The sequence below is a fragment of the Trematomus bernacchii genome, unplaced genomic scaffold (genome assembly GCF_902827165.1).
Source record: "Trematomus bernacchii unplaced genomic scaffold, fTreBer1.1, whole genome shotgun sequence".
Taxonomy (NCBI): Eukaryota; Metazoa; Chordata; class Actinopteri; order Perciformes; family Nototheniidae; genus Trematomus; species Trematomus bernacchii.
In genome coordinates, this window is record NW_022987739.1 from 614,196 (window position 1) to 627,743 (window position 13,548).

At 39.9% G+C, this 13,548-nt stretch overlaps 2 protein-coding genes across 4 annotated transcripts in view; one reads left to right on the forward strand and one right to left on the reverse strand.

The window, feature by feature from the left end:
- Window positions 1-13,548, reverse strand: part of LOC117496148 (NLR family CARD domain-containing protein 3-like) — a gene marked incomplete at its 3' end in the record, with an annotated part of 682,747 nt that overhangs the window by 592,813 nt on the left and 76,386 nt on the right. The window lies entirely within an intron of this gene.
- On the forward strand, window positions 2,316-11,105 carry hsh2d (hematopoietic SH2 domain containing). Of its 3 annotated transcripts, none has more exons than XM_034147052.1 (8): window positions 2,316-2,445; window positions 2,630-2,720; window positions 4,674-4,733; window positions 5,443-5,576; window positions 6,962-7,051; window positions 8,318-8,483; window positions 8,774-9,019; window positions 10,497-11,105. In XM_034147052.1, exons 4-8 carry the CDS (start codon window positions 5,467-5,469, stop codon window positions 11,028-11,030), a joined length of 1,146 nt encoding a protein of 381 aa, XP_034002943.1. In that variant the 5' UTR covers window positions 2,316-2,445; window positions 2,630-2,720; window positions 4,674-4,733; window positions 5,443-5,466; the 3' UTR covers window positions 11,031-11,105. The 3 variants fall into 3 exon arrangements, with proteins under 3 accessions (XP_034002943.1, XP_034002944.1, XP_034002945.1); XM_034147053.1 differs by having other exon boundaries at window positions 5,466-5,576; XM_034147054.1 differs by lacking the exons at window positions 2,316-2,445; window positions 2,630-2,720 and having other exon boundaries at window positions 4,630-4,733; window positions 5,466-5,576.

Consider the following 13,548-nt stretch of genomic DNA (forward strand, 5'->3'; position numbering starts at 1 on the left):
TCTGGGCTCTGTAGCAGTATTTATGGAGTGAAACAAAACAGCACCAAAATGACAAAGTGCCCTTTTATGTTCTTATTGATTATTATGCACTTTTTCCTTTTTGTTCTTTCTGTAAAAAAAAAGAAGTTCTTAACAATTTTGCTGCATATCTTAAAGAGGCCCTATTGTGCTTTTCGGGGGTTCCCATTTCCTGTAGTGTGTCATATAGGCTTTTGTGCATGAAAATGGTCTTCAGAGGCTAAAATCCCAAAGTTCCCCCCAGAGGAAGTTTCTCTCCCACATCTTCGTTTACTTCCTGAACACAGTGACGTCACTATGTAACACTTGTGCTTCAATTGGCTAGTGCTCCGACACATTGTATATGATTGGCTAAGGGGCGGGACATCTCTAGTCAGCTAACCAATCAGAGCAGACTGGGCTCTGGTTTCAGACAGAGGGTGAAAACAGGCAGGCAGGCAGTATGAGAAAAATAAAGAGCTTTTTGAACATTAAACCATGGAGACATGTCAGTAGAGACACTCGATACTAATATGAAACTAATATGAAAATGAGCAGAATATGGCCCCTTTGACTGAAAGCAAAACATATTCATGCACACTGTCTGGGATTCCCTAAAAACATCTGAGCACTTAAACCAATTTTTTTGATATAGTAATGAAAATAAACCGAAGGCCTTTAATTTAGACATGTTTTTTTTTTCTTATTACAACAAATCTATGAATTGTTATTTCACTTTTCCCAGCTTTTTATGCATTTCCACACCCATTGATGCTCTTGGAAGCTTCCACGACTCACCCCTCTCTTCTTACTCTCTCTTATTCTCTCCCCCTTCCTCCTTTATCCAGATTTCAGACATCTTGTTTTGGCGCGGTCTCACGGCCGTGTGAACTATGCATTCTGGGTGCGTAGAAAACATCAAAAAAGCGTTGCACATTTGACTCGAGCTTTATTTGAGATTGGACCCTTTGCTCTTTTACTTTCTGCCGTCACTTTTGAGCTTTTCAGAAGAAGGATTAGGAAATGATTTCAAAGCTGACATAAAAATCACGTCTGACATTTTACAGTTTGAGCAAATTAAGTTGTTGAACTGATGTTGTAACTGCGTAGGTGGATTTAAATCGTTGCTGTTAACATGGTTTTGGCAAAAATGTCTGGCTCTCGCAGATGAAGTCGATTTGATGAAGTTGCAGGTTTCTGCTTTATTCTGTGAAATGTATTTCGAGTCATTTGTTATTTTCACCAAGTATACATTTGTCACTTCTATGTTAACATATCTTCAGCATTCCCCGACTTAATTTGGATTTCATCGCTGATTATTGATGGTTTTCATGGGGAACAAATGTAATAATTCAGCAGTTGTAAATAAGATCTACAATGGTTGTACTGAAGGTTCATAAGTCTTATTGATCTACACATTTTGTAGATATGTGTTTTGATGATTTATTAAAAATGAGATTCTTACAAAAAACTTGTTTACTCGACTTATTATGTTTGTACCTTTTTTATTTTTGGAAATGTATGTAAACAATCAAATAATCAGTGTTCATATCGGTGCTGGATGTCCTCAAAAGTATATTTCAAAGTGTTTTTTTGAGTGTTAAGTGCTTGAATATTGGACTACCGTATTGACTACAAAACCTTCTACTCACATATAAAGCTCTCCATAACCTTGCCCCCATCTACATCACCGAGCACCCTCCGCTCTTCGTCCGTAGGACTTCTCACCGTCCCAAGTTCTCGCCTCAGCACCATGGGTGCTCGAGCTTTCAGCTGCTCGGCTCCCAGACTCTGGAACTCCCTGCCACTACACATCCGACAGTCTGATTGCATAACAACATTCAAAACCCAACTCAAAACCCAGCTGTTCAAACTGGCATTCTCATCAGAAACTCTACCCTGTGTCCTTCTGTAGTCCATTTCCTGTTGTTTGTCTTATTTTACCCCGGCTGATATTTCACTAAATCCACTGTTTCAATTGTTCCCTATATTGCCCCTATGCCCTGTAAGGTGTCCTTGGGTGCTATGATAGGCGCCCCCCAAATAAAATGTATTATTATTATTATTAATAGGCACGCAATGACTCTAAATAATAATGATCAGGCCACCAAACACAGATTAAAACTAAAGTAACCAGCCTGTTTTGAAAATGTAAGAAGTAGAAAGTACAGGTGTTTGTGTTCAAAATGTAAGAAGTCAAAGTAAAAAGTCGTCAGAAAAATAAGTAGTGGAGTAAAGTTCTGATACCAGAACATTTTACTTAAGTACAGTAATGAAGTATTTGTACTCTACTACTTCCCACCTCTGCTTTTCAGGTAATTTGTTCTAACTTGACATATTCTCCTTTTCTTCCTTACAGTTATAAAGGTGTCTTCACAGTCTGAGCTGTTTCAACCACCTGTCAATGTGCCCACTTTCCACACCTTCCTGATCCTCATTAGTGTAACAGTAAGAGTTTTTCTATTCTTTTTTTGATGTGCTGTTAGTTTTTCTATGCTTAATATGATCCAAAAATGAAGCAAAACGCTACACGTAGGATAAAGGCAGAGAAAAGGAAGTTATTTGCGGAGATGTAACATGAGCAACAAATGCAAATGGACTCTTGAAAACTCACATATTTGCATCTTCACAGGTACTTTGCATCAGGACTAGCTGCAGAATAAAGTGGACATGGAGACAGGCCACTCCCGCTCACGTGTGACTCCAAGCTAAGACACATTCAGGTCAAAATGTTGGATTCGTTATAATGTGAAGCACAACATATCTCTTGTTGAATATAAAGAGATCCTGGCCAATATTACAGAGAGCAAACTGACCTTTTCTACATTGATTAAAAGTTTGCATTTAGCGGATAGAGCGTTGAGGTTCCTCTGGAGCCAGCACAAGGTTTTGACCTTTACGAAGTTCTTTAACATGTAGACAATCCTCGTGTGGGAGGAACATTTCACAGATTATTATGGTTATTTAACTTTCCCTCCAGCGTTAGCAGGAATTTTCATTGAAATGGTTCATTAGTTAATATGTCACCAAGAACAATAACATCCAAAGGCCGTGAACTTTACTGTCAAGTTCCTTTTAGTGAGAGCTTCCCCTCTGAAAGAACAGCAGATGAACGAGAAGCTTTGTACCTGATTAGATATAGGTTTAAAGAACAAAGAAAGAAAAGACAACTATTGCCAAATCTCTGTCGAAAAGTACTAAGTCAACTTTTCAGTTTACATTCAATTGAACTATTGTGTGCACTCTTTTATCTTTCTGACAAAAAGTGTATTTGCAGCACATGTGGTTGAAACAGCCTCTATCATTTCTATTTATACAATCTAGTTGACATAACGCCTAAAAATACACACTTGGAACCGGTAAATATTGAGTCAAACGATATCATTGAATGGTCTCCAACCTCGGTATGATTAACTGATACTTGTGCAAATGTAACTTTGAGTAACAGCTGATGAATGCTGTACTGAAGTCTCACAGTTCCTCTCAGCTGGCTACTCTCTGATAGATCAAAACGTTTTAATACTTTAACCTCAATTTATTTCAGATAACTGTTGCTTTATGATATACTCAGTGGTGGAACAAACTACTCTGAGTTTATTGAAAGTGGAAATAGTCTAAAAATGCTCCATTGCAAGTAAAAGTCCTACATTTAAAAGTTGAATTCAATTAAGAATTAGTATCAGCAGAATCTATTTTACGTACAAAAGTAAAATAACTAATTCTGCACAATGTCTCCTTTCACAGTGATATTAGAATATTATAAGGGGCTGATTTTATTTACTTGATTCACTATTGGTTAGTGTACTAGCTTAATACTGCATCATATCAAACAATTTGTTATTTAATGTATGAACTACTGTCACTTTTGGTGTCAAATTAATAAAGTTGGGTGCATTATAGAATGTAGTAGCAATACTATAAAGAAGCATGCAATGGAAATAAGTACAAATGTGTCTAAATTGTACTCAAGTACCCGAGTGAATGAACTTAGTGACTTTCCACCCCAGGATATATGATCTATGTATGATACAATTCTGTAGATATACACGTATACACTGATAAGCCATGTTGGATGAGTTGATACTAAGACTTTAGACGACATGTTTTTTAGTTGCATTACGTCGTGTGTGTGTGTGTGTGTGTGTGTGTGTGTGTGTGTGTGTGTGTGTGTGTGTGTGTGTGTGTGTGTGTGTGTGTGTGTGTGTGTGTGTGTGTGTGATGACATCATTGAGGGCAGCACAAAAGCTCATCGTCATACAGGAAACATGTTTAGACAGAGTGTTACAGAGGAGACATATTTCACTTTGTGTGTGTGTGTGTGTGTGTGTGTGTGTGTGTGTGTGTGTGTGCGTGTGTGTGTGTGTGTGTATGTGTGTGTGTGTGTGTGTGTGTGTGTGTGTGTGTGTGTGTGTGTGTGTGTGATGACGTCATTGAGGGCAGCACAAAAGCTCATCGTCATACAGGAAACATGTTTAGACAGAGTGTTACAGAGGAGACATATTTCACTTTGTGTGTGTGTGTGTGTGTGTGTGTGTGTGGTGTGTGTGTGTGTGTGTGTGTGTGTGTGTGTGTGTGTGTGTGTGTGTGTGTGTGTGTGTGTGTGTGTGTGTGTGTGTGTGTGTGTGTGTGTGTGTGTGTGTGCGTGTGTGTGTGTGTCTCCGTGTCTCCGCCCACAGACAGGTGTATCAGCCCAGTCAGATCTGCTATGTCATTTCATCGCCGAGCTTCAGGACAAGGTGAGTTACGCTTGATGTTCACAATCCTCTATTCAGTCATTTTAGAGTTTATTTTTAAAATCCAGTGATGAGTGTTCAAACTACACCTTTCATATGTTTGTTGTACAAGTCAGGTCAAAGTTGTTCTTGAAAAATGACAGGACATTATTTGCCTGCTTGCTTTGTATGTCAGAGCACTTTGTAGACTCTAACTATAACTTTATTATTACTAGTAAAAACTGATACAAAAAGTAATAGTAGTACATGTTCCTGTATAGTGCAAATGTGTTTATTCTGCAGTGTGTCCTAATGCTTGTTAATGGAATTAAGCTGTTTGCTATGTTGTTGAAAAGTGCTATATTAAAAACTTGCCTTGCCAAAGATCTGTTTTTTTTATTGTAAACCGTCTTTTAGAACATAATTCAAACACTGACATTTTATTATGGAGTTTTTCTTTGTGCACAAGTTTAACTAGAAACAATATTCACATTGCACCACAACATAAATGGTATTCAGTGTGTAATTAAAAGAGGAACAATGACTATGGAAAGTGGAAAAATATGAACTTGTTGTCAACATCTGCTGCTTAATTACCCTACAGGCAGAAATATGGCTGTACTTTGTACTTTGTGTTCTCTGTGAACTTTGTGTGCTCCTTGAACAAGTATCTATGTATGGTCCCAAGGAGCTGTAAATTAATCATTTACAGGTCTTTTTCCTATTCTAACAGAGGATTACATGAGCTGTTTGCAGGATGATGGAGAGTCAGCATGAGTCTTTGGTCTGGTTCAAGGAGTCGCAGGTCGGGACTGTGATCAGAAACGGCGTCGTCCCCGAGTGGTTTCATGGGATCATTTCCAGGAAGTGAGTTCTCAAAGGGCATCGCTGTCAGACATCTGCAGCGAGGGATAGGAAGAGCAATGTCAACATTTCACGTGATTAAGAGGGGTAGTTAATATATCTGTCAGGTTAAGAAGAGTAAAAGTAAAAGTGTAGGATTAAAACTTAATATATGTACCTTCATCCTAGAGCTGAGGGTTAAAATAACATAAACAATCATTGAGAAGTGGGTTCAAAAGCCCAAAAAAGGCAAAACAGAGGAAGCTCTTGAATCCCTGAAATGTTGAATCTTTTCAGGAAGTTATTAAAACTTTTGAGGAAGTTCTGGGCAACCATGTTCAAATAAAAGGTCAACATTACTCTCAACCACTACCTGATGTAAAGATGTGCCGCCGTCGTCGTGGTAAAACATCAAAACCACGAAAAAAATGGTGACAACAGAGATATCCTCAACATCTTTTTAGGAATGGAAGAACATGCAAAACTATACGACTGCATATTTAATCTCCATGTTCATGGAAACATTTTTTAATTACAAATGTTTACTTTGTAAGTCACAGATGTGTCAGTAAAGTCTTGAATCGTCGACTTTACCCTTTGAATACTTCTACTTTTCTATTACCACTCGTACTTCCAGTGCCTTTTTGCTTCCTCCACACCCAGTTTACACATTGACAGCTCTGAATAGTGGATGATATATGTGAGTTGATATTAGACATGGTGTACTCCATCTGTTTACTTTGCTGACAAGAGTATAACGGCCTGTATTTATTACACTGTTTGTCCAGGCATTGTGAGAGCATGTTGTCATGCTTTGAAAAGTAAGCCGTTTCCTTAATACTTAACCCACAAAATGACCATATGCATATCGATTACTCACCTCGCATTATTTAAAAAATCTTGAAGGATATTTCTTGCAAAACAGCAGAAAGTCTTAATTTAAGAAAATGGAGGACAGGTTTAGCAATATATTTATATATCAAAACAATACTATAAAAACTCATATCATACAGTGTCAGTTATCCAGTTGCATGCTCACTCATCCCTGAACATAAAAATGTTTGCTAAACCCTTTCTCTCTGTTTAAAATACACGAAGTAGTGAGTATGCAACTGGATCAATGTAGTGTGAGAATGTGTGAGTTTGAAAATGGTTTTGTGGCTTAAAATTATCAAGAATTGGCTCAGTTTTTAGAAAATGTAAAGGCGATATTCTAAGTAACATGGGGTGAGTAATTTATATAAAAATAGTCATTTTGTGGGTGAAATATTCCCTTGAATTGACACTATCCCTCTGCAGTCCACATGTATTAGCCACCCAATAAAATGGCTTAATGGTTTACAGATTAAGGAGCATGTATGAAAGGGTTTTTATCTTGTTGTAATTCATGCTTGTTATTATTCTTGCAGTATGTCAGAGGAACTGCTGATGTCCAGGCGTCGAGGCTACTTCCTCATCAGAGTCAGTGAGAGCCGGATCGGTTACACTCTCTCATACCGGTGAGGTTCTGCAGGATTTAGGGCCCTATTATGCTTCTTGGGGTTTTCCCTTTCCTGTAGTGTGTTTTAAAGGTTGTTGTGCATGTTAATGGTCTAAGGCTAAGATCTATGTGTTCCCTCCAGAAGGAGTTTCTCTCCCACACACTCCCCCTCCTGTCTGAATTGGACTCCTTTGTTTTGTTCTGTAACATGGTGACATCACTATGTATCACTCGCGCTTCTATTGGCTAGTGCACCAACACATTGTACGTGATAGGCTAAGGGGCGGGTCATCTCTTATGGCGCATTTCCACTGCAGGGCCTCGCATGGCTTAGTACGGTATAGTTAGGCCTTGGTAGGCCAGGCTCACTTTATGCTGCATTTCCATTACAGTTTAGTAGCTGGGGCAGTAACTATAGTAACGCAGTGTAGGCGGAGCCATGACGTCATCTTCAATGCGAACCACAAAACCAACATCAGCCGTTAGCTGTTAGCACTCAAAGCTCACAGCTCCTCATATCTGTTCAGAAACTAGACAAAAGTTAAACAAGTACAAACCACAGACTGTCTGTGTCATGGTGAATACAGTCGCTGCTTTATTTATGTCTGTAGGCCGTTGTTGTGAGTGTGGACGGTCGGAGCATATACTGCGTTAGCTTAGCCGATCTCCATTCAGAAAACACGCATTTTAAAAGGTTTTTCGCCTGCCGTCTGTCTGCAGACTTGTTAAAGCATTAATTCATGGTTTTTACTAACCGGTATCAGTATGTTGTTACTTCGGCATCATTTTGAAACGTGTATTACAATTAAATCACGGTAACATATGTTCATTTTGTTGTAGTTGTAGCCCCCTTGCCGTCACTAGTTTAGCATATTCAGCCCGGTTGTTGGCCCGGTAAGAACCTCGATTTTGGAGGGCCAGAAAAAATGTGAAAAAGTAGCCCTGACCCGGAACTACCCCTAGTGGAAAAGCAAAAAAAAACGGTCCGGGTTTGGCACGGCACGCTTAAACCGTGCTATGTGCTGCAGTGGAAATGCGCCATAAGCGGTTGACCATTCACAACAGAGCCTGCCAGCTAACCAATCAGAGCAGACTGGGCTCTGGTTTCAGACAGAGGGTGAAAAGAGGTGCTGCAGCACAGGCAGTATGAGAAAAATAAAGAGCTTTTTGAACATTAGAGCATGGAGACATGTCACAGGAGAGACACTACATACTGATATGAACCTGAATATGAGCAGAATAGGGCCCCTTTAATGAGGACCCCCCCTCTCTCTTTGCCCCTCAGTGCTGATGACCGCTGCAGACATTTCATGATCGATGCATTAGAGGACGGTCAGTACATCATAGTTGGAGAAGACCTGCGTCATCGGGGTCTGCAGGAGCTCATAGACTTCCACCGCAGGACTCCCATCATGCCTTTCAGCGAGTTGTTGACTGTCGCTTGTGGACAGGTGAGGAACTGAATACAGGTGACTGTTGATCTAAAAGATAAAGATTTGAATGGTTTGTATACGAACAAATATGTTTGTATACAATATCCTAAGTTAGTTTACATCAGACTGTGTAAATGTCAGTATAGCATTGGGACAATATATTTGCATTGGGAAAATGTCCTTATTTTTTTCCTGTACTGTAGTCACCTTTACAATCAACAACCACAACATTTGCTTATTTCCTTTCCACTTGCACTTCATGCAAAAAGAAAACAGTAACAACCTGTTGTGCTTCTCTGTCTGTCCAGAGATCCAATCACAAGTCTGACTATGCAGAGTTGCTGTTTTCCCCAAAACCTGTAAATACCCACATCGGTTGGATGGAAAACAACTCGAAGCATCCAAGCTCAACCCTCCCAACATCAGAAGAAGAAATCCCCCCCGCTCTTCCTCATCGAGATACCATGAGGAACTCTGCAGTCCTGTCTCCAAACAGACTTTACCCTAATCTGTCAGAAGACCATCCGTTCATCACCCCACCTCTCCCAGCATTGGTAATAATGATCTCTGAAGAGTTTCATTTATATTATCTGGTTCTAAAACTGTTCTTAAAAAATTATACATCAAACATTTTGAAACATTTCTGATCAACGCTATCTTCAAGACCTTTTAATGTTTATTTTGTTCGAATCATCTTCCGGTTTCGATATGCTAGTGATGGGGTCTAATATGAACTAAAAAATGTCTCCCTACCTTCGAACTGTTTTGGTTTTGTCCCGTCAGAGATTTCTGTTTCTGTTTATTTTCAAGACATTAAAGGGGTCATATTCTGCTCATTTTCAGGTTCATTTTGTATTAAGTGTTTCTACTGTAACATGTCTCCAGGCTTTAATGTTCAAAAAGGTCGTTCTTTTTTATCATACTGCAGCACCTCTTTTCACCCTATGTCTTAAACCAGAGCCTAGTCTGCTCTGATTGGTTGGCGCAATCCAATAGAAGTGCTAGTGTAGTGCTATCACTATAGCCCCGGCCACACGAGGACGATAACGGTCGTATCTGCTACAGTTCACTATCAGATAGACGGTTCGGCCACACGAGGCTGACACGGAAACGCAGAAAACGATAACGATAACGGGTCCCAAGGTGGGTAGATCTGCAAACGGCTCTGTGTTTACGCCTATACGATCATTTCCTGATAACGTTGAAGCAATAGCCCCGCCTCTCCCCACCTCTCCTGCTCAGAGATCAGCATGGGCTCTCAGAAGAGGGGGAGGAAAAGAGAGGCTCCGTTTTTTATTCTTATATTATTATATAGGGTCGTTATTCATTTGTTTTAAAGCTCAATAAATAACAAAGAAGACCTTTGACCGGCACTTTTCAAATTTTGTCCGGAAGATTGAAACTTTAACGGACATGTTGACCGGCGAAACCCCACGTCTGCTACTAAATCCAGCGTGGAGAATAAACAGAAGGGCAACCATGGCAACCATGCATGCGCGAGAAGTCTTCTCCGCTGCTTTTGCCGTATTTTGTGGCCGAACTACAGCGCCACTTACAGGCCTGGCATATGTACTACAGCGTCTTCAGCGCTTTCGAGCGGTCTCGTGCTGAACTACAGCGCCACTTACAGGCCTGGCATATGTACTACAGCGTTTCGAGCGGTCTCGTGTGGACGGAAACGTTTCTGGTGCCTGTTGCGTGTGGACGGAAGACTTTTTTGATAACGATTGCGGTCCATTACCGTTATCCTCCTCGTGTGGCCGGGGCTTATGTCCTGTAGCACCAAGGAGTCCAATGGAGGTGTTTCAGGCAGGGGGGGAGGTGTGGGAGAAAAGCTGGAGGGAATTTGGGGATTTTTCACACTACAGGAGAAAGGGAAAACCCCAAAAAAACTAAATGGGCCCCTTTAATCTGTGTGTGTTGCTTATTTAGTCTCAATGTTTTAGAGATACATCTATGATTTGAAGCATGTTTTCAGTGGATAGGGTGCCCTTTTATTTTCTTACAATGTTGATGCTGTCTCATGTTTAGGATCTCCAGCCTGTGACCAGAAAGAGATCGGTCAACCCTCCGTCCCACCAGCGCCCGGAGGTCCCCGCCCGAAGCCCCTTCCCTCCAGCGAGGGAGAACCAGGCTTGCATCAGAACAGTTTCTGCACCTGGGACCCCCCTCGCTCCCACAGCCACTCCACCCCACATGAGCGCCACCATGCAGTGTGCAAAGATTCAGGAAGCAAAGCTGTCAGTCGTCTCCAACCTGAAGAACCTGAAGAAGAAATTCCAAAAGATAGGCAGACCGTTGCAGGAGAATCCCGTGGAGGAGAGGAGTGGAGTCACGGAGAACGAGTACCAGGAGATCACAGAGAAGCCCGCTGTTAATGAGTCTCCATATTCCCTCGCTTATGATGATGATGGGTTACCTTACGAATACCTTCCTCCTCCACCTTTTGCTCCTAGCTACTACAAGCCTCCTCCACCTTCTGCTCCATTAGAGAATATTGTACAGATGGATCCGACCCTAAGAGGTGGCAGAAACACGACAGAAGCATCAATAAACAAAAAATGAGCTATTGACCATTAAAACACTTTAAAGGTCACCTATTATGCAAAATCCACTTGTTCATGTCTCTTCTACATCAACATGTGTCCCCTCTGTGGAAAGAGATTCAGAAAGTTTCAGGAAAAGATATTCTCTCACTTTTTGTCCTGACCCATTTATATAAAAACCTGTCTGAAAATGAGCTGATCAGATTTTGGCCACTTTATGATGTCATAACGATGTGTTGGCTTGTGTAACCATTAGCCAATCACCAACCAAGGTAACCCCCCCCCCCCCCCCCCACCTTATCACCTGAATCTCCTCCTAGAGCACCATTGTGTTCTTTTTAACCAAATATCTCTCAGAGGGGCGTGGGGAGGGGCTCCTTATTTTCATCTAAAGTAACAGACAGAGAATCAGCACTTTTGAAACAGGGCTGAAACAGAGGGGATTATGGGATGCTGCAATGATCTGTTTGGTGTTTGGAGCCAAACACTTCAGAGACATGTTTTGTATATATCTGAGACTTATAATATATTGATGAAAAACAGTATAATAGGGGACCTTTAAAGTTTAAGGAGACACTAAAGGTGAATAGGTTAAACACTTCACCAGTTATTTACATATGTTTTTTTGTTTTACAAGTTTTCAAAAAGGTTATGTTTGAATATAGTAAAAAGGCATAATGGTAACAAATACGTGCTAAATTGTATTCATTTCCAAAGATAAAGCCAGGTTCAAATGACGTTTTACTTTGTTGTTGACATATCAGAGTCACAGGGTTTTACAGAGGGGATTTTGGATGTGTCTTTTTATAATGTTTTGCAATGTTTTTAGGATTTGTTAAAATGTAAATCAGGTGATGAATGAAATGTAAGTAAACCCCTCAGAGTGTACACAGGAATGAAACTGGAGAGTTTGACCACTTACTGAAGATACTTTAATAATGTTCTTTGGATCTTAGCTAGAGTATAACATATACAAAATACATTATAATACATTAAACGTCTGTCTTACTGCTGTGACTGTGATAAGTTCCACTGACTTGTTGACTCAAAAGAGACAATACAAATACACACAAGAAATGTATTTGAAATGTAATATATATATGCATCTCGCTGAAGCTAACTACTCGCCTCTTCCCTGCTTTTAACTCGGGCAACTCAGGTATAAAAAGGCAGCAGGAGGAAGTTTGAGGCAGCGTATGTAAATATGAAATTACACGGTGTATATCAGCTGCTTTGAATAGAGGACGTATACCGTAGCATTAGATACAGATCTGCATCAGCAACATGACAAAAAAGAAAAAGCTAAAAATGGTCGAACTTGTTTCACAGGTACAGGTGAGTTACAAAGCATTTCAATATGTTACATGAATGACACAATAAATCACCTTTGAAAATGTGTATTGGTTTTCTGCAGTCCTTTGTGTCAGGGTAAATAATAGACCCAGGTACACCCAACTTTATTCACCCAAACTTGACATCATCTCTGTTTCTGCCCCATACAGTTCCTCTTTTTGCTTCACTTCTCTGTCTCTGTTTATGCTATGACTCCTGGCATGGTCACACAGTGGGAGGGTGCATGCTGTGGTGTAATTACATAATTTTACCAGGAATTCACATAAAGTTGCAACATGTTTACCTCAGAATTTTCTGGTCTAACAGGGGTGTCAAACTCAAGGCCCGTGGGCCAAAACCGGCCCGCGACCTCATTTTATGTGGCCCGCAAGAGCTTCAAAGAATATAATATACAATACAATTGGTGTAATTGTTGAATATTTTCTTTCAATTATTTGCCCTAGACTTCTGCTTTTAGACGTAGTTATTTATGAAGTTATTACCAGAACTGATAGTAATCCAATGCAGAGCCAATAATATAATATAATACATTATTTAATATATATGTATAGGTATATTTATATTTATATAGTCTAAAAGTTACAACCGGCCCTTAGAGTGCAACCATAATGCTAATGTGGCCCGTGATGAGATTGAGTTTGACACCCCTGCTGTAGATTTTTATCAAAGAATGCACAGAAAGAAAACATGCGTAATTCATTCATTTGTCATTGTTGAGTTATTTTTACATTTTTATATTGACACATAAAAAAGGCTAAGGGTCGTCAATAATTCTGGTTTTGAGATCAAATCTCCATATTAAAGGTCCCATGTCATGGCCATTTCTACTGATCATATTTCCATTGATGAGGTCTACTAGAATAGATTTAAATTATGCAATTTTCCAAACTCACATTGGTTTCTCATACAGCATCTCTGTATAGTATGTGTATTCACTCTCTGTCCTAAACGGCTTGTTGGAGCTCCTGCCCCCCCTATCTTAAGATACAAATAAATAAAAAACTGTCCATAATCAAAGACTCATTTCACTTCAGGGTGATAGAAGGCCACCCAAAATATTCACTCAGATAATATCAGGTCATTCTGATGTAGAGTTTCAAAATAAAATATATTTGAATTCCTGTTGTGTGTTATACTGTATGGGTTTTTCATCAGTATGGAACACTCATGCTCCTATTGGCTAG